This window comes from Manis javanica, chromosome 8 (assembly GCF_040802235.1).
Source record: "Manis javanica isolate MJ-LG chromosome 8, MJ_LKY, whole genome shotgun sequence".
In the NCBI taxonomy this organism is placed as follows: Eukaryota; Metazoa; Chordata; class Mammalia; order Pholidota; family Manidae; genus Manis; species Manis javanica.
The window spans coordinates 39101262-39123523 of NC_133163.1; the positions used below are offsets into that span (position 1 = coordinate 39101262).

Sequence of the window (22262 nt, forward strand, 5' to 3'; positions counted from 1 at the left end):
GGCTTCTGCGGCTGAGGGGCCCCATGAAGGACTCCCGCTAGAGATGCAGTCCCAGGGCTCCACACTCCCTCACAGCCCACACTCGTTCTCCACTAGTTCTTCGCCTACTCCAGGTGAGTCATTCTCCTGGCTGCGGCTGCGCCCAGGTAAGCATGGGCTCATGCCTCGTGCTTCTCAACAGGCCTCACTAATCCTCAGACTTCCACTAGCTGATGACCTTGTGACCTCAGTTTTCTAATGGGTCCAATAAAACAAGTAAACTTGCAGTTTGGAGTGTTTTTATAAGAGGAGGTGATACTCCTAGATCTTTACATCTTGAGCTTTTATTCTCTTTTTACCTGCCTAACCCAAGGCCATTCATTCCTCCGTATGCTTTCCATACCCACAGAATGCCTTGGTGACAGCCACGGCTGATGAGAGAGAATTGACTGAGATGATAACACACTAACAGGAAGGTGCTCCTATCACCCTGCAGGCAGCATCCTTCCAGGAGCCAGCTCTACTTTATAGAGAGTCCAGGTCTCCTGCCCCACACTGGGAAGGGCCAGTAGAGAGAGCTTGCAGAGGAGGCAACAGGAATGTAAGAAGACACCTGGGTCCCTTCGCTTTCGAGGCCCTGTCAGTCTCCAGCACCCGTTAATCCCCTTACAGTTACAATCTGGGAGCCTGGGACCTGCCTGCGTTCTAGCAGCCTGCCCATATATAATGTCAGCATCTCTCTCTGCAGCTGTTGAGGTGCAGTGAAGACTGTTCCAGCTTTTGCAGGTGAAGAGAACAAGATTGAGAAGCTTCATTTATTTGAAATAGAACACAGAATCCCAAAGATGCAGTCTGTTCCTACTCTACACTGTGTACCTCTTCAGGCATCTGAGCTGCTCTAGCCTCCAGCTAGTTCATTTGACTTCACTCGTCAATGAAAAGGAGGGACAGGCGAACAGATGCACACATTTATCTGTTATATGTATGGGGCCTGTATCAGTATCAAATAAAAGCTGATTTCTTTCCTTTTTCTTTATGGAGGAGCTAATGGAGACCTGCTGAGCAAATAGCAAAGCCTCTGCTCTACCACAATCAGGGCAGCCTTCGTAGTAGAAATCACCATGCTCTGGCCTTAAAAGACTTCAATGCTTTGTGCCTATTTACCAATGAAACTGCTTATGGGTTTGCTGGAAGAGCAATTTTTGTAGGGTTCTCTCAGTTAATACATATTTGCATCTAACATCCACCTCAAAAAACCTTTAAAGAGATAGTTTTTGTTATCTTTGCTTTACAGATAGGAAAACTGAAGCTCATAGGGAATGACTAACCCAAATCACTAATCCTAAGGAAAGGAAGTACCTTGAAGTGGCACTGGGGGAAACCTTGAAGGCGGAGCTGCTTTCAGCAATGTGCTTTCTCCCCTTTGTCACTGAGCCCTCCTGTGGGAGTCTAAGCTTGCGTATCCACCAAGGTCCCAGCAAGAAATGGATGGTATGCCCAAAAGGAAAGTTTAGTAAGAGACATATACAGTGTAATAAGCAAGGTTTAAGGAAATCACCAAGCAATAGTGAAGTACCCTTAGGGCTAAGGTATTAGTGTGCTAGGGCTGCCATAGCCAAAGACCACAGACTGGATCAACAGGAAGTTATTTGGTACACCGCTCTTGAGGCTTGAAGTCCAAGGTCAAGTGTTGGCAGGTCTGGTTTCTTCTGAGCCCTGTCTCCTTGGCTTGCAGACAGCCACTTTCTGTGGCCTCATATGGTCTTTGCTCTGTACATGGGCATCCGTGGAGTCTCTCTGTGTGTCCCAATATCCTCTTCTTATAAAGACACCAGTCAGATTGGACTAGGGCCCACTCTAATGGTCCCATTTTAACTTAGTCACCTGTTGGGAGCCGGGGCTATGTCCCTTCCCCCACGTCTGAACACAGCATGGGAAAGCACAAGCTTGAGAGCAACCGGTGCAGTCCTTGGAAGTTATCTGCTCACAAAAACATATCTTGTCTTTGAAGATGAGCCAAGACTCCTCACTCTGAAAATAGGGAGACCTTGAGGATGTGTGAAAACACCTCCCCGCCAGCGCCACCTAAGGTCCAATTATCTCCTGACCCACCCTTTACTTGCTACTTGTATAAATTGAGCCTGTAAACAATAAACTTCGCTAGCTTGATCAGACATCCTGTCTTGCTGGTCATTCTTTGTGTCCCTTGCTTGTCTCATTTCTGCAGGCGTCTCCGGCACACTTCACATTCGTCCCGCGGGCCGGGACAACTGGCGCCCAATGTGGGGCCCTGGGACTCCTGCTGAAACGTCTGCTCGGAAGCCCTGGCCAGGCATTCTTCTGAGTCATCGCACAGGTATTGACCTGATGTCGACTCTGCATTGAGGATCACTGAGGATCACCCGTCCGTAATACAGATCCCGGAGAGGTGAGTAGACGCATCACCCAAGCAAGTATCTTAAATACCTCTTGTGAGTTCTCACTGATCCCCTCCCTCTAGTTTGCTGCCACGATTTATTCCTTGTTTTGTCCTCTGGTTGTTCCTCTCTGAAAACCTTGTGCTTACTTTGGGCTAATGGTCGTTCACCTCTAGGGCCTGCACAAGGGACTCTGACTACAGAGTCCCTGCCCTAGAGGGTCTGAGCAAGCGGATTATACTTGCCGACTGTCCTACGTAAGCAAGGGCTCGCCTGAGCTGATGAGAGTGCCTCCAGTAGTTCAGAATATTGGCGTGGTTGCGGCTGCATTAGTATAATTCCAAGTTACATAGAGTTGAAATCCCAGCCGTCCTAATGGGCAACTCACTGAACTCCCACGAGGTATTTCTTAGCGGACTCAGGGAGTCCCTCAGGACACGAGGAGTAAGGGTTAAAAGAAAAGATCTTAGACAATTTTTTTCCTTTATTCATGAGACTTGCCCCTGGTTTCCCCTCGAAGGCACTATCAATCATAAATGTTGGAAAAGAGTTGGTGATGCTCTCCAAGACTTTTATCAGACCTTTGGCCCTGAAAAAGTCCCTGTTTCAGCATTTTCTTACTAGAACCTTATTCACGACATACTTGAGGTTCATTCTTAAGATCCTGACATTAAAGATATAATTAAAACAGGAGAAATAGCCCTTAAGGAAAACTCCCAACAGTCACCTTTTTAAGGTCCCTGTCTCCAAGTACGGTTACAGTCTAAAGTACTGGGAGATAGGGCTTCAACATATGAGTTGTGGGGGGACACACCCATAACAGCTAGTAACAATGGGGCAGGGTGGCTATTACCACCCTCTGGCTGAAGGGGCGAGAGGAAGGGAAGATTCCCAGAACCCAGACCCTGGCAAGATGGCTTCGTGGAGAGGGCCACCTGACAGTTGTGCCTTCAGCAGACTTGCAGCCAATGGTGGCCTGGCAGGGAGTGGGTGAGGAGGATAAATATACTGCCGTCACCTTCCTCTCCTCTCTAGCTCCCACTCGGTGCCTGTCTCTGGCTGAACCCAGTGGGAACCCTGAGGCAGGGGAACACATTGACACAGTCCACTGAGGTCAGTTTCCCAGGCCTAGAGGCCTAGAGCAGGGTGGGAAAGGGTAGAGGGGCCAGTACAAGGTACTCAGTATCACTTGCTAACTGAACACTAAATTCTGTTCTAAGCAATGGTGATTTATGACAGGGCCATCCAATTGCCTGGTTCGTCAGTTATTTCTGGGTATGTTCAAAGGTGAGAGGACACTTGAGGAACAACTGTGTTTGCATGGTCATTACAAGGAGACATTTCCCAGGAAAACCGTCTTGAGAGACATCCTCTCTAGGGTTGGGGTCAGGAATGTCATCCATATTGCTCCAGTGGACGGCAGAGGAGGGTCAGGCATGACCTGGGCTTCCTCCCTCTCCTCTGAGCCCTTTCCAGGCACTGAGTCCAGGTGTGTTCACAGGGGCTCCTGATCATATCTCCAGGCCTTTGTGCTGCTCCCTCTGCCCAGAGTGCCCTTCCTACTCCTCTTCACTGGCTGACTCTTATCCTTCAAGAGCTGTACCTGCTCCCAGAACCCTTTCCTGGACTCTCAGGTCCAGGTTAGGCGCCCCTCCACTATGCTGCCATCATGTCCATTGTTATCCTTGTTGTAACACCTGTTTGCTTGACTGAAAACAGATTCATTAAAAAAGATTTTAAAAAGCCCATTTTGGGGGAACCCATGGCAATAGGTCTTGGTCCAAATTCAAAAACAAAATCAAGGCAGTCAGCAGGACTACAAGGACATTCTCTGAACTTACTGTAAGGAATTGGTGATGTGAGAGGCAGACCAGTTTTTTGCTTTAGCCATGTGTCAGAGGACACTAGCAAGTGGTAGGGGTGCTTATTCAAAGATCTCAACATGTTAACATGTTTTAGGTAGGAAAAAGCAGAGGTGAGGGTGGGGGGAGCTGGTATCTAACCATCCATCTGGGCATACTGTGGGGGAGCACTGTGCCAGGAGGCCAAGGGGTACAGAAAAGCAGCAACGATGGTCCCTGCCCTGCAATTACTTACAGCCAGGCAATAGAGACAACACACACACACACACACAAGAGGCATTAGCCAACACTACTGTGTCTGCCTCTGTGGCGTTTCGCTGAGGTGCAGACTGTCTCCCACGGTATTGTACTAACTGCCACAGGCAATGTAGTGCTGCTACATAATGTGTAGCCTCCACCAGTGATTCAGAACCTGGACTTCAGAATTGGTTTCCATCCTGGCTCTTACCAGCTCTAACACTGGACACGTTTTTTGATTTCTCCAAAGCTGTTTCATCATCTGTACAATGGAAAAAGCAGTGCCTTCTGCACAGAGTTGCTGTAAGGGTAAAATAAGCTAGGAGCACAAAAGAAGTACCCAGTAACTGTCTTATTTTACTGACAAAAGTACTTATGGATTCAGTAGAGAAATCACAGTGGCCTGGGTAGTCAGGAAAGGCTTCATGGAACATGAGAGACTTGAATTGGGTCTGAGAAGGTGGATTTAGAATTCCTGTGGATGGTAAGCAAAAGGATGGGTCAAATAATGACCCCAAACACTGGCCAAATGAGTTTTCCTATGGCCTCTGGGCTTAGACCCTTATCCAACTTACTCTGGTTTCTATTATTCAGTCAAGCCTCCTGCCTCAGGCAACTACTGCCTCCATGGCCCCTGCTTCCAGGTCTAGCTAATACCCCTCCTGCTCAAAACCTCCATGATTTGCTACATGCCATGTGGCCCTCTAATTCCATCCCAAGGCTCCAGAGGTGCAGATCTGCAAACCAGTGTGATTAGCCACCACTACTGGCTTCCCATTCAGCGTATAAATCTAGCGCCTGGGATTACCTCATGCCAGAAAACCAAAATCCAAGTCAGATGGTTAAAGCATTAATAGCAGTGAGTGTTGTAAAGACTGAACAATGCGAACCTTCCCCAAATGAACCATCCTGACCTCCCTTGCGCTGACAATGCGTGTGTGACATCATGTGTAAATGAGCCTTAAATTTGAACCAGGTGCCGAGAGCTGTCTGGCGTCTCCTGGCTGCTGTATTAACCACTAACATGCACAGGGGGATTCTGAAGCAGTAAAATGTAGCAAAACCAATGGCAGTGACCAGTGCCAGGCAAAGCAGCTGTGGTAGTGAACATACAAATCATGCCCACCCTGTTGGGCCTGGGGCCCCATGCCCTGTAAGGCTTATTTCCAGAGGGCTGGGGAGCCCAGGGGATTTGGCTGGCTTCACTCAGTGACAAAAGTTCCTCCATGCAAATCAAATCACTCCGATTTGTTTCCCAGGCTTGATTCGAAGCTGTTTTGATTTGTATCCATGAGGTGGGACTCTGAAGCTCAGTCTGAAGCAGCAGTTGGTGACAGTCAAAGCTGATGCATGGAGGGACAGGCAGCCTCAGATATATTTTTGGAGGGTACAATTTCCATGTAAGAGAGCCAGCTTCAAATTCTCAGGTGCTCTGTTTTTGCCAGGCTGCACCTGGGGACAGAAGTATGCCGTTGTCCATCTGGCATCACAAATTCCCTTAGCTGGGCTCTGCCCACAGCAAGTCACATGACAAACAGGCTCTAAAGAACACTAAATAAAATTTGGAGGGATGGAATTAGGTGTGTATGTGGGGTGGAGTGCACCTATCACAGTCATAGGTATGAAAGAGTAGGTGAAGGGGAAGAGTGAGTTAAGGAGAAATTAAGCTTGCATAAGATTAAGAGTTTTTTTTAATGCTTATTGTCCTGATAAACCAGGACAATCCCAGGTCAACAGTATGACTGTGTTAGTCTTATCACCAGCAGGCCCACAGCGGCTAGAGACAGGATGGAAAGGAGGAATATGAAGTTATTCTCTCTTACAGTGAACTGTTCGAGAAACCCTGCACATGCTGGTAAGAAGCTGGAGCCAAAGGTGGAAACCCACTCTACAGACCCCACAGGACTTCAGCTGCAAAGAACTCCTTTGTTCTGGGAAGCTCTTAAACCACCACCACTTCCCAAGTGCACATCACTGCTGTGAAGTCGGGTGCAGTGGTGGGGGTGGGGGCAGGTCCTGGATGGAGAATATAAGGGGGCTGGTAGATGTAGGATCTTTCCTAAAGGCTATTACAGAATGGTTGTCATAAATAGACAAGAGTTAATATGTTTTGTAATTTAAAGAAATTAAATGTAGCATCAAGATGTTGGGGATGGATTTCTTGAATAATGGAGCAAACAGCTACATGAAGTCAAAGATGTCCTTCCAGAGGAGGTGAATGTTGAATTAGGTTTTGAGGAAGAGAGAACTTTGGAGAGGAAAAAGAACACAGGATGAATGGTTTGTGCAAAAGTGTGCAGGCCGGAACTCATGAGGAGTCTTTTAAGACGTCTGAGGTCTTACTAGGAGCTAAGGGTATAAGGGATTTCCCAAAACTACAGAAAAATTTTCCACATGCCCCCTGGAGCTACAACTTTGAAACAGATTGTGGGATTTTAGATGACTGGGTCTCGAAGGCTGAAGTGCTTCTTTTCATATAACGTTTGTGATGATGATAGTGCAGAGAGTCAATTAATGTATCTCTATCTCCATTTTTGATCATGCCTTAATAGAAGTCCTTAATTGACCTAAGACATGACCTTCCTTGTGATGGGAAGTCCATGCTCAGCCTAGCGTCCAGCATTCTCTGCAACCACAATCCCATCCTTCAGTTTTATTTCTAAAACTGCTGTTACATCTTTGTTCCTGGCAAAATTTTTAATTGTCATTTCCAAAATATACCTTTCATTTTCTTGTACATGTCAGTATTCTTTCCAAATGAGAATGCCTTCTTCCCATTCTCATTTCCTTTGGGTTTTTGCCTGCAATTTTACTCAGCTGTTACTTACTCCACAAAATGCTCCCCAACCAATCAGAAGGTAGCAAGCCACTATCCCTCTGAACTTGTCCAGAACAGCTTTTAATGTTCATATTACTCACCAAGCTATGTCATTCTTTTGACAAGTGCCACATAGTCTAGATGTTCAAGGCAAGCACTATGGCCAACCCTGTTCTTCAAGATATTATAATCCTAGGTATCATACACAGGTTGCCCCTCTTTGATTGTAAACTCCAGGAGTGGTTTACCAACTAAAGAACAAATACTATATATACTGAACATTGCCACTTACAGGCAAAATCATCCATTCACAAATGAGATTGGAAATGGAGTTCAAGAGATTTCTCTTACTAGAATAAAGGTCTAAGTTGCTAGAGTATGGCTCTCGAATATAATGAAAGTTTTACTAAAGAAGTGACAACATTGTGAAATGTTTAAGAAAATGAGTTCTGGGAGTGATTAGGCATCTTTTTGGGGGACTTGACTGAAAGAAAAACCTGGGAAAACCATTTTTTACACTGACATTAAAATGCATGAATGCAACTCTTTATTTAGTCTGGTTAGCTAATAAGTTGAGATCTATTCTGGATGAGTGAAAGCAAATAATTTATTTGAATGCAAATGAATGACAAATCTTTACACAGACATGGAGAGTCTCCAAGTATTTTGCTTTTTTATTATTTTCCCTGTATAATATAAATATTATCATGGTATAATCATTGCTGATTGACTTTCAATGTAACATATAAACTATGAAGTTTTATGTTAGAAATGCTATTTTTTCTAAATACTGAGAAGTTGGCAAAATTTTGTAAATGAGGAATCAATTGTTTAGATATTTTTCCCTTCCAAAGTTTAGGATCTGCAATTATTGGAGAGAAAGCCAACAAAGTCATTTTTATTTTTATAACCAAGATTATTTTTATATATACTTTCTTCTAAATATAAGATAATTGAAGTCAATGTGCATTAGGGGTACAAAAATATTTACTGAATTTTGAATATAGACTCTGGTTATTTAGACTGGCAATTTTCAAATGCTGCCCCATGAGAAAGTTCATTGGTCCTTGATGAGAAAAATAAGGAATACATAGCAAGTTCTTTAAGAAATCTGGACCTACTGAATTTAAAGGACTTTATTTTTATTATGTTATGACCTTCCTTACTTTTTTATATAAAAGGATGGTGATGATAGGTGGCAATTTTTTTAATGTCCTTTACCAGTTTGCAAAATAAAAAGTTGGCCATCTTGTGAATGTCTCCAAAATTTATTTTAAAGTTCTAAGCATCCAAAAGAAATCCAAAGTAAGGAAAACACTGAATTAGATTGTTGATGGGCTCAGTTATATTTACATTTTTAAAAATTTTATTTGTGGAGACCATAGTACACAGAAATGGATCTCTGACAGTGTTTTTCAAGGGATCCAAGTTGTCTCAAAGTCTGATTGACAAATATTGGAACACACTCATGCTCTACTTAAAAGCCCATATACCTTTCCTTTGCCTAGCATTTCCTCTGAAATACTTAACAAGGAAGAAACAACAATGCTGTGGTAACAGACCATGACTCAGAGGACACAAAGTGGGCCCAAAATGCTGTCTCTCGGGCATGACAGAACAGACTTAGACCTAGGTGCAACATTTTAAATGAATAAAGCAACTTTCAACATGGTCAATATTGACTGTATATCTACTTTGCAGAACCTTTTTGTGGAAAAAACCCTAACAGTTGAAAATCCTTAACCTATTAGCATAATAGTTAAGCACACAGGTTTTATAGTCAAACTTTAGTTTACATTCTAGATGTGTAGCCTTAACTTTATTACCTCTCTAAACTTTAATTTCTAACCTATTAAACAGAGAAATATAACTATACCTACTATATGAGACACTGAGCTTGGCCTGATGCCTGGTCCATGTATACAAGGGCTTGCTCATCATCATGTTTAATGAGACTAATGACCTTCCATTCATTTAAAATACCTAACGTTCAGATTTGAATAGACAATTGAGTAAGAGAACCAAGGAACTATACAAATGGTCTCCATTCTTTCCCCACAGAGGTGCCCTTCCCTAAGGGCCCCACTCCCTTTGATTCCTACTACCTCCATCCAACTATAAGTGAGGTCAAGGGGTCCTGATCCTCAACACAAAACACTCAGGTTGATATAAGGTAAGTTCTGGGAACTCAGCCTCTGAATACCAGCCTTAGTTATAGAGAACCTAGGATGACTCTAAGGGGAAATGTTAGGAAACGTAGAGCTGTTTCCCCCATCCCCCAACCCCACCCCCAGACTCACTTTTTGAAGGTTTGGTATTTTGTCTCTAAAAGAGAGGCATTTCCCTACAACTGCTGAATAATCAAGAATGAACCATTAAGTCAATAAAATAACACTTGTATTGCCAATGAGGTGTCAGGTAAAGTTGCCTACACTTTGAGAGTCAGGCTAAATTGGTTAAATGACATCATCATATGAGGATAGTCTCACAACCCTTCTGATGTCCCCAAGGATTCTGAGAGGAATCAGGGGCTTACACTGCTTTTTGGTCACCTCTGGCTATTAAGCCCACTTTTTCTGAGGTTTCTGGATCACATGTGCTCTTTGTGTTTGACCCCACATGGCTCTGGAGAAGGGATTACATACATACAACCCTGCTCACAAGCAGTTTGTGTATAGCTGACTTTTACTGGTTTCAGGAGACAGAGGCATGCCAGTTAAAACTGAATATTCGACATTTCTGTTCTTAAAATGCCCTTCAGCCACTTGTAGTCACAGGCTCCACTCCCACCACTGACTCAACACCTGCTGCCCTTTTCCTTTTGCTTCTCTTCAACTCCCAAATCCACATTCTTTTTTAGCAGAGAGCTTTAGCTGTCTCTTTCACTTCCTCTTCTCCTGCCAACCTCATGGGGTCTTCTCATGGGGTCTCACCTCTTTTTATTTTTTAATTCAGGTGAGATTCACATAACATAAAATTAACCACTTTAAAGTACATAATTCACAGGCATTTAGTACACACGCACACTATTATGAAACCATATAGCATATCACTTTCATCCCCAAAAGACTTATCAAGATATTTTCCAAAACAAAGACATTAAAGATATTTTTCTTACTAAGACAATTCTGGTGCTAGCTGCTTTTCCCCCATTAAACCTTGTTCTTCCATAGATACAAGTCTTTTGTCATTTGAAGAAAAGATGCCATCAAACAGCTTCTTATCCTTTTGGAGAAAGGAATAGAATTTGAAAAAAAAATAATAAAATATTTAAAATAGCTTTGTTCACAGAAGTGATTATTTACAAAACTATTTTCATCAATGGAATACTAGCAAATCATTCAGAATATACATTTGTATATTTATTATTATATATAAATATATATATAGCAGAATACCAATAACTGTTAAATTTCAGTGGTAGGTATATGGACATACTCTTCCAATTATGTGTATATATGAAATTTTTCATAATAAAAAGTTGGGAAAAGCTCATGGAGTAGAATTTTTTGTTTAGAAAGTTTATAATAATTGGTATAAAAATGTGATATCAACCAAATTTCAGGATATGAACGGTGCTGGACACATGTTTGGTGTCAGCTGCAGTCCTTGTAATGAGTTATTCAAACTACTCCAACCCAGTAAAAGATACAACAAAAGACAATGATAACAGACAACCCTGGGAGAACAACAGCAATGACAGGCTCTCTCCTAAGACTATCACACAGGTCACTTCTCTCCTGAGAAGAAAATAGATATAAAGGGGACAATTTCACATGGTAATCATCAGAGCAATAAGAAAACACCGTAAACACACAATGAAGATTTAACAAATATTTGTTGAGCACCAATTAAGTGAATTTATGGTGTTAGATGTTGGATACATGTGAAAATGTACAGGACATGGTTCCTGACTTTGAGTTAATTAAAAAACTGAGTCAGGGAGAGAAGGTGATTAAATGTGAAAAACTAAGTACACCACAAAATTTAAAGAGCAATTACTACATTTTGGTAAGAATTTCAGTTAGTAAAACCTTTAATAGAGGCAATTTTATAGTATCTATAAAAAAAATGCACATACCCCTCAACTCAGAATTACAGTCAAATAGGTAGGAATTTACCCTACAGACATATTCTTATGTGTGCTAAATGATAAATTATGCACACACACACACACACACACACAGACACACACACATAAAAGATAATAACTGAAACATTACATAAAGCAGCAAAAATTAAAAAAAATAAAAACTCCTACTAAATATGCATTGCTAGGAAACTGGTTATCAAGCTATGGTACCTGCATTAATGGAATACTGTGCAGTTGTTAGTTAGGTAGCTTTATTGGTAACAGAATTGAAATTTATTGATAACAGAATAATCTTTAAAACATAATATTAATACAAAAACAAACAAGTGGGACTATAAAATTTAAAAGGTTCTCAGCAACAAACTAAACAATCAAGAGAGTAAAAAGGTAGCCCACAGAATGGGATAAATATCTGCAAACCTTTCAAAGGAAGAACTGATACAGTGACAGAGGTAAAGAGTGAAAAGATACCTGTTAAGGAGTTAATATCCAAAATACATAAGACCTCTTACAACTGAACTTAGTAACAAAAGAACAAATAGCCCTATTTAAAAGTGGGCAAAGGACTTGATAAGGCATTTCTCTAAAGAAGACATACCAATGGTCAATGGGTAAATGAAAAGATGTTCAACATTACTAATTATCAGGGAAATGCAAATCAAAACCATAATGATGTATCACTTCATACCTGTTAGGAGAGTCATTACAAAAAAAACCAAACAAACAAGAAACAACAAAGGCTTGCAAGGATGCGGGGAAACTGGAACCCCTGTGGATTGTTGGTAGGAATGCTACAATGGTACAGCTATAATGGGAAACAATATGGAAGTTCCTCAACAAATTTAAAAGGGAACTACTATATGATCCAGCAATCCTACTTCTGAATACTTATCCAAAAGAACTGAAAGGTATTTGTACTACCACGCTCACTAAAGCATTATCCACAAGAGCCAAGAGGTAGAAACAATCTAAATGTCCACTCACAGACTAATGGATAAAGGAATGGTGGTACATACATACAATAGAGTATTATTCAGCTTTAAAAAAGGACATCATGCCATATGCTACAACATGGATGAAACTTGAAGACACAAGGCCAAATGAAACAAGCTAGTCACAGAAGTACAAGTACTACATGATCCCACTGTATGAGGTAGCAAACGCAGTCACACTCACAGAGGCAGAAAGCAAGACGGTTGCCAGAGCTGAAAGGATGGGAAAATGGGAAGTTTTTGTTTAACAGGCATAAAATTTTAGTCATGCAAGATGAAAAAGTTCTAAAGACCTGCTGTCCAACAATGTACATATAATTAGTAGTAGTATTGCACACTTGAAAGTTTGTTACAAGGGCATATTTCCTGTTAGGTGTTTTTTACAATACACATACACAAAACCTTTAAATATATATATATACACATATGTATATACACATACACACACATATATATATATATATATAAGCAAAAAGAAGTCAAGATGCCAAAGACTGCATGTAGTATGCTAACATTTGCTGTGTGTGTATGTGTGTTCTATATAAATAAAGGTTAACTAGGCTTAGAATATATTTGCAAGGGTACAGTAAGTTGTGAATGGGTGTGCCCAAGGAGGAAAACTGGATGTCTGGGGCAGAAGTGGGATGAAGGCAATTTTGTACAAGTTGTACCACGTGCATATTGCCTATTTAAAAAATGTAAACACAAAAGCTTATGGAAAAAACAGAAAATATATTACAAGACACTAAGGATACATACCAAAAGAATCATACAGATAATACTAGGGTTAGGTTGTAGCAGGGGGTTAAATATTTACAAGATGGGATTTGAGCTGCATCTTGAAGAACAGGAAGCACTTGGATAGGTAGAGGAAAGCGGTAAGGACCTTCTGGGTGTGTATATGGAAGTCAGTGAGGAGAAAAGTAAAATGTGGAAGCAAAGAAATGAAAGACAGGTCAAGTGCCTGACAGTGAAATGATTTCGGTGTATTGTAGAATGTAAGGAAAGGATGAACTACACTTTAGTAGATGAGACAGGGCTATGTGGAATTACAGTGGTGGGCAGCAGGAGCCACTGCAGGATCTTGAGCAGGGAAGTCATACTATGAAAGCAGGATTCCAAGATCAGTGGACAAGAAGAGAAGAAACAGACTGGAAGACAGACATCTGTCTGAAGGCTGCTGCAGCAATCCAGTCGTTGCCGAGTACAATCGTCTGAGCAGCTTAATGTATATTGATACCTGGGTCCCATCCCCCAGGGATTCTGATTCAATTCATTTGGGTCGAGCCTGGCATTATCATTTTTGAAAGTTCCCCAAGTGATTCTACAGAGCAGCCTGGGTTGAGAATAAATGCAATAATCCAGGCTGAAGAGATGAAGGCTTAAATTCAGGGGCTGGCAGGAGGTTGGGAATAGGATAAAAACAATTCTGGATCTATCAAAGGAAGAACTGATAAAGTGAGATTGGGGGTAAAGAGTGAATAGATATACAGTCTCATAGAATTATGTATTCATTCAACAAATACTTATTAAGTCACTCCCAAGTACCAGGTCCAATTCTAGGCTCTAAGGATTTGGAGATGAACAAGACAGGCAAGTCCCAGTTCTTATGAACCTTGCAATCTAGTGGACACAACAGAGAAAGAAACATTTCCAGTAGTGACTTGTGTAACAGTGTAACTTACAGAGCATGAATGCATGTTGGGGGCTGCTTCTGTCTGTAAGATGGTCAGGGAAGACCTCTGTGAGAGGGTGATATGCGAGCTGAGCCTGGAATAATGAAAAGCCAGGTTCACAAAGGTCTTTGAAGGGAATGCTTTAACTATGGAAAACAGTAAAGCACATGGGAATAAGCTTGGTGCATTTGAGGGACAGAAAGGCCTGTGTAGGTAGAGAAGAGTAGAACACAGATATGAGAGGAGGTCAGAGAAATAAATAGGTACAAACAAAAAAGAGTCTTTTAGGTCATGGCACAGATTCACTCCAGGTGAGATGGAAGTTTTGGAGGAAATTAAGCAGGATAGTGACATGATCTGATTTACGTTTTTAAACTACGTTGGCTGCAGAGTACAAATGGATTGCAGGTGGCAGGATGGATGCAAGAAACCCATTGGGAGGTTAGACTAAAACAGTGGGGACAGAGACAGGAAAATGTGGCAGGGAATAGATTTGAACATGTTGGATTTGAGGTAACCACAGCATCCAAGAAGAACCAAGAAGAAATGTCGCAGAGCTACTAGAAATATGGAAAACAGGTGAGAATTTAGGTTGTACCCACTGACTCAGAAGACACTTCCAGGGAGACTAAAGAAATGCAATTTAGGTGACACACTGTAGGAATATGACAACTTCCCCCAAAGAGGAGAATAGGAACAACTTGGAAGAAATGTTTCTAGTGGTGGGCTGCAGGGCTCTGTAGTCAGACCTGTCTCCCTGAACTTTTTGATAAGTGAATGGGGTGAAGAAATGGCAGGCGAATGATGTTGAAACACAGGGAACAATGACTGATGCACTAAAATCAGGATTAAAAAATCTCAGCTGCTGAAAGGATGAGCTGACACTAACAAGATGAAATGTAACAGACACACAGGTAGATGACGTGTGTGCGTGTTCATGAATATATTTATGTATGTACACACACATACACATATTACTTCATAGTTACAAGCATTAAAAATTGATCCCACAGTCCTAGAAATCTGACAGTTCAAGAAAGACCTGGAGCTTTTATTGACCACATGACTTTATGAGCCTAAAGTACAATGTCATTGTGAAAAAGCTGACATAAAATCAGAGTATGTTGACTATTATAAAACTACAAAATTATTTTCCTGGGGAAGAATACATCAATAGCAAAACTAAGCTTCACTGATTAGGATTATTTCTAGAAAACTTTTTCTGATCAGGCTGTTGACTAAAGGTAGCTAAAGCAGAGAAGGGAGAAGGGACAAATGGCTTGGAAGCTATGTGATTTGAGGAACAGTCAAGTAATAAAATGGTACGTATCTTCAATTCAGTGCTTATGAACATACTTAAGCTCTTCTCAAATGCCATGTCATCTAACTTGATGAAACAAGTTGTTACCCTTGGTTGGCAGAAAACTCTGTCTTCATCACTGAAGGTTTTAGATAATTCAGAGAATTAAAGTAACTTGTCCAAATTAGACTGGAGGAGGTAGAACTGGGATTTGAACACAGGTAAGTTTCACCCCAGAATCTTAAGAGAGAGAAAAAATATATACATACATAATTTTTCCTTTAAGTTAAGCAGTTTCACTCATCAAGTCTATCTGAAAAGGTCCACTCAGAAAAATCAAAGTTACAGCTGAGCCTTTTTCAGGCAAGAAATGCATCTCATTTAACTTCACATAAGAGGTGCTCAGTAAACATTTGCTCAATGAATCAACATAAGATAAAACACATATATGTTCAAACAAATAAGAAACATTTTCTCCAAGTCTTTTTTCTTTATAGCATCCCTATTACAATGCCTTTTACTCCATCTGTCTTTTTAACCCTTGACAACTCAATTTCCCTCTCCACCCATTTCTTTTGTTGGATAGAGGAATAAACCTCTCACTCCCACCTGTGCACCTGGCCATCAGCCAAGATGAGTCTTCCTGCCCCTCCTAACTGCTCACCTTGATTGACAGCTTGGCAAACTAGGACAGTAGATCATGATGATAGTAAAACCCTGTATCAGATTGTTTATGAAGAATAAAAACCAGAAAGAATTCTAATTGCAATTAGGAAACCACATCCATAATATCTTTACTCATTCTTCACCAAAATTTTGTTTTCCTCTTTTTCCTACTTCATAATCGAAAGGCTACAGGAGGGTTATCATAGAAAAATGAATAAACTGTGTGTTTAAACTAAAAAAACAAATTTCTCAGTACTATAGAAGGTTCTGAGAAGTTCTAAGGCCAAAAATTACGACACCTAAAATCTAGGCAGAGTAATGTTCAGGAAGCAAAGTATTTTAATATGGCTAATACTAACACAACCACAATCAACATGCCAAGAAGAAAGGTTAAAATTAATGTTTGAGTCCCTTTGTTTCTAGCATCTATCTTCCATCTCTAATACTGTATTGGCAATGTCAGCATCAGAGAGCCCAAATGGAAATACTCTCCACACTCAGCTACCACAGATTATTTAGTAACCTGATCTGCAGATACACAGGGTAGAGACAGGAGAAGAGAAAAATCTGTTTACCTTAAAAAGAGATCTTCCAAATCCATTAACATCTCATAAAATTCAGTAACATCTTATTTCATTTGCGTTCACATCACCCATTCCTGGGCTCTAAAATGAACCTTTTCAGGGTCATTTGGTTAAACTATTTCCACCAAAGGAGGGAATACACATTTCAAATACAAACTAGTACCAGTACAAAGGACAAATTGAGAAAGAAATCAATCTTTCCCAACTGTTCTCTGCTCATTTCACACCCCAATCCCAAATGGGAAAGAAGAAAAAGTTCTTAAAAATAGATGTTTTATATGTAGACAAATATAGAACATGAGGTTTTGCAAGGATGAAAATGTTTTCAGGAGCACATGAAGGCCAATGATTAGCTAATAACCCATATAAAGGCACGTGTAAAGGTTACCTGAAAATGGATGGTTTGTTTCTGCTTTTCCACTCTGAATTTACCAGGGTACTAAATTTAAATTTAAAAGGTACCTTGGTAGGAAGAAACACTAGAGTATAAGAGCAAACAAAGCCAGAGCAGTTGGGCTGATCTGGTAACGGGCTACCCAACAATTGAAACTTAGGACCTGCCAGGCAGTGAGGAATCTATTCTATACCTGGATTGTGCTGAATTTCAGATTCTGCTTCTAGATGTAAAAGAAAAAAACAAACAAACAAAGTTTTCCAGACCTTGGGTGTTTAAAGAGCCTTCACAGTAAATCAACCTACTGCTGTCTTGTTTTCTCTGCAGCCAGACTGAAATAATACAGCACCAGCCGAGGTGTGAATTACCCCCATTCATCTTAATGGAGTGTAACTTCAAAGGCTTGTTTTAACCATTTAAATGCTAAGCGCATGAGTAAACATTCTGTTTAAAAAAAGTAGTTTAAACATTCACCTTCAACATACCAAGGTAATTTGTATTCTCAGCACTTCATCTTTTAATTTAGCAAACAAGTCTCCAAGTGTTAGAAATGTTATGTTATTTAGTTTTATTTTACATAATTACTACTTAATAAATTATGAACATTAAGCCCATAATGAGGAGGCCTTATATTTCCCAGGAAAAATGCTGAGGAGTCCTTGAATAAGGTTTTTTGGTAATCCTGGTGAAGGGGATGGCTCTTACTGGCCATATTAGCTTCCTCCAAACTCATAGGAAAAGTTATGACTTCAAACAGGCAACTAGATAAGGAAAAATGGTAAAGTAAAAGAAATACCTCCATACATAATTTCTCCTGATATTAACTAAGTTTTGTGCAGTGTTCAAAAGGTTATTTGTCCCTTTGCCAAACCTCCCATGATACGATCTATGAGCAGGTGACAAACGTTATTAATTGATGCCCAGCTGTCATCACACTTAACATTTGCCCCAGGGGGCATCCTTGCATCTGTTGCAGATTTAGGGTTATTTTGGTATTACTGGAGTTAGATTTATTTAAGCAGCTGAAGACCCATTTGTATTTGGATCCATAATTTCACAAACAGAAAAAGAGGGTACAGGAATTAGCTTATCAGACTGATGGGCTTCTGGCTGACCTGAAGCCACATGGGAAGCCATGTCTCACTGTGCCCCTGGGACCATGCTAAGTGCCCAGTTTCAAGAAGGCATTAGTAGGAGAGTACAGCTGGGGTAGAACTGTGGGAAAGCACTAAAAAGAATGTACATGGGGCCAGTTCTCTTGTGAGTGAAGGCCCAAAAAAGATTCTGAACATAGTTGTGCAAGTTGGAAGATGAAGAAATTCCTTGTCCCTGATTGAAAGCAAATTGATTTTACTGGTCCAGATGAAGGGATGGGAAAAGGGGATAAATGTCTAATCTATTGAGAGAGCCTGTTTTGGTCTGCACCTAATTTATACAAGGTCATTTAATCCTTTCAACACAACTCCACATAATTGGTATTAACTCCATTTAATACTTATGTGAAAGTGGAGGCTAAGAGAGGTTAAGTAGTTTGCCTAAACTTACTTAGATTTGGATCTAAGTTTTTCTAACCCCCAAACTTGGGCTTTTTTCATTATGCCATGCTGATCTCAACTTGCCAAAGAAGTAACTCAAAAGAGAAACAGCTCAGTTGTCAATTTTTCAGTCCATTTACTAAGTGGGAAGCAAGGGGCACCTGCAAACATGTGTATTTCCATACATGCAAACTGGCACTTTGCATGCAATTCCCTACTTTACATGCGTACAGGGGTAGGATTTCATTTATACTGATACACTCTCACTTTGGTAGGCTGCTAAAAAGGTGCCCTTTACATAGAATACTCATGCGGAGGAGAGACCTAGCTTGTGGTTTCCAACCAAAAGTAAGCCACATCAGTGGGGAGACTGGAATGACTTATAACCTCCAAACAAAATATGATATAAACCATTACTATTTGTCTCTGTTTGCCAAGTAGAAAGTCACATGTTTTAGTAACAATTAAGAAACTTCAGAAAACTTTCAAACCTACAGCCAATCACCACAGCTCTATCTCATAACGAACACCAGAGGAAAGTCACAAACATTTGTTAGACAGGATTTGAAGGCAGGGCAAAATACCAAGGGGAATAATCCCACAATTCTGCTATTAGTGATGATGTTGACAATATTAACCCACAAACTGAGATTTAAATTTGCATATAAACTTAATACACTTATTTTGTAAAAAACAAGCAAACAAAAGATTGACTCAATATATTTAATTTTTTAATTTAAATATTAAACATTTAAATATTTAATATTTTAAAAAGTCTGATCTACAAAAGACACTGTACAGAGAATGAAAAGGCAAGCCACAGACTTGGAGAAAATCTTTGCAAAACACATATCTGATAAAGGACTGGTATCTAAAATACACAGAGAATGCTTAAATGAGAAAACCAGATTTTTTAAATGAGCAAAAATCTGAACCTCACCAAAGAAAATATATAGATAGCAAATAAGCATATGAAAAGATGCTCCATATCATATGGCATTAGGGAAACACAAATTCAAACAACGAGATACCATTACACACCCATCAAATGGCAAAAATCCAGAACACTTACAACACCAAGTGCTGACGAGGATGTGGAACAACAGGAACTCTTAGTCACTGCTGGCAGGAATGCGATATATACAGCCACTTTGGAAGGCAGTTTGGCAATTTCTGACAAGACTAAGCATATTCTTACCATACCAAATAAGCTGAAAACTTATTTCCACACCAATGTTTATAGCAGCTTATTCATAACTGCCAAAATTTGGAAGCACTAAGAGGTCCTTCAACAGGTGAATGGAAAAACAAATGGTACACCCATACAATGGAATATTATTCAGTGGTAAAAGGAAATGAGCTATCAAACCATGAAAAGATGTGGAGGAAACTTTAATTGCACGTTGCTCAGTGAAAGAAGCCAGTCTGAAAAGTTAGATACTATGTGATGCCAACTATGTGATGCCAACTATATCATTCTGGGAAAGCCTCAGTTTTTTATTGGAGGAAGTAAAAAGATCAGTGGTTGCCAATGTTTGCATCAAGAGTGAACCTAATGTAAATGATGGACTTCACTTAATAATAATGTATGAATATTGGCTCATCAAGTGAAACAAATGTACCATATAATGCAAGATGTTAATAACATGAGAAACTGGGTGTGTTGGGGATTGAGGGACTATTTGGGGACTCCCTGTAGTTTCTGCTTAATATTTCTGTAAACATTAAAACTACCCTAAAAAATAGTCTATTAATTATTAGAAAAAACAATAAGCACACAGACTGACCTAATATATTTAAGAGCATTTGAGTTTATTTCCTTTTTTATTAAAACTGCTATAAACCTACTTTTCCTTATCCATTCCCACTCTGTTCCACATTTTTTTTTGTTACTAATGTTTACCAAAATGTTAACTCATATAAAGATTTATCCAAGGTGCCTTCCAGAATTATTCCTTTTTGCATGTGGAGGTAAATTATTCTTCATAAGAAGTGGGAAAATATTTCCTTCATTTGTTAATCCAATTAAAAATGGTAAATGCTAAACTAAAATTCCCAACCAAAATTCCAAAGATGAGCAAAACAAAAGCCTGTAGAAATAAGGAAAAAGATAAAAAACAATCAGAATATTTTTTTAAACCTCCATTCTCTGAAATAAGGTTTGCTATATTTCAAAATACATTAACTTTCCTGATGTGGGTAAAATAATTACAAATGACAAATTACTTCTTGAAACAGGAGTCTTAAAAGAAACAGTCAAAAACCAACCTACCCCAAGCTTTTTCCATGAGAGAAAATCCTCTCTGCTAAGTTTAAGATAAAATAGTCCTGGGAATACAAAAATCAAACATGTTGATGTACTGGCACCTTTATGTGGGAGGAAAAAAAAAAGATATTGCCAATTCAGATGTGAAGCTGGGCATCTATCTTATACATTTTATTATGTGGGTTTTTTAAAATAGAAAACTTACCAACTATACCAAATACATTCCTTATGTCAGGAACATACATTGCAAGTAAAACAATGATAATATTGAGTGCTAGAGTGATTAAGGAATGGTGGATCCATGAGAATGGAAAATTGGAGAAAAACATCATCATTAAAGCTTTCCTTGCCTGTGTAACAGAAAAAGAAATAGATTTAAGTAAAGAGAAAGTATCAAAGCCAAAGTACTCACTTAGGGAAACACATGTACAATACAGTTTTCATGATATTCTTTGCCCCATTTAGATTCCAAACACACAGCTATTAAACTATCATAAAAGGTTTATTACACATAAACAAAGAAGTATTCCTTTCTATGTGAGCTTCATATAAATTATTTTACTTTAATTCTTGAAAAAATTTTCACATACAATTTCCTTCGGTTGTGTAATTTTCAAAATTATTAACAGTAACACTATGTAATGAAATCTCAGAGAACAATTTTCAATAAATTCAACAGATGGAAGGAAATACCATTTACTATTTTATTTCATATTATCTGTTTCATAGCATGAAAATATGAAAACTATTTATGACACTTCCCATTGCTAAGATGGGCAGCAGGCAGTCACATCCCACAAATGTTTATCCGGCCCCACTATGCTCCTGGCACTGCAGTCCACACAGCAATCTTGAAGGCCCAGTTCTTAAGGAGCTCACTGTTTGGGGATTCAAGACATCCATGCAGAAGCATTTATACCCAAAGCCTTTGTTTCCATTTTCTCAGAAATTCTTAATATTCCTGTGTATGGCAACCAAGTGTAGAGTGAAGATCTGTTCTGCCATTTAAATTATAATTCTAGAGCAAATAAAATATTTTGTCTAAGATTAAACTAGAATGTCTATGTGAAAATAAATTTACAATAGACCAGAAGGGGTTTATTTTTGTTGACTTGACTTTTTCCTCTTTATGTACATTCTTCTGAAAGCAGAACACAGAATTAAAGGGGGGGGGGAACCCCAGAACTTTGGAATTGTAGTCTGTAAATTGGAAACAATGCTGTGGGAGAGTGTAAATCTAAACTAAATCTCAAAAAGCACAAATTAGCTTAGTGGTTCACTATTATTTTTGTGCTTTCATGGGGCCATATGAAAGCATGAGGTCTTTGATCAATTACTTGACAAATGAATAAGATATACAATACTAGATATGATTGAAACATTCTTGTCTGCAAATAATTAGTGCTGCCACATTAGGGAGCTGCTACACTAGCAACAAAACCT

General features: G+C 39.7%; 1 protein-coding gene across 8 annotated transcripts in view; it reads right to left on the reverse strand.

Moving 5' to 3' along the window:
* Positions 1-20344: 20344 nt before the first annotated feature.
* The window catches only part of SLC38A6 (solute carrier family 38 member 6), a 75025-nt gene continuing 73107 nt past the window's right edge, over positions 20345-22262 (reverse strand). For 7 of the 8 annotated variants that reach the window (XM_073242292.1, XM_073242293.1, XM_073242294.1 and 4 more), the window contains 3 exons: positions 21025-21169; positions 20826-20920; positions 20345-20643 (listed from right to left, as the gene is read on the reverse strand). In XM_073242292.1, coding sequence (XP_073098393.1) covers positions 20563-20643; positions 20826-20920; positions 21025-21169 — 321 coding nt within the window. In that variant the 3' untranslated portion in view covers positions 20345-20562. The remainder of the gene's footprint in view (positions 20644-20825; positions 20921-21024; positions 21170-22262) is intronic. The other variant, XM_037006780.2, reaches the window with a different exon arrangement.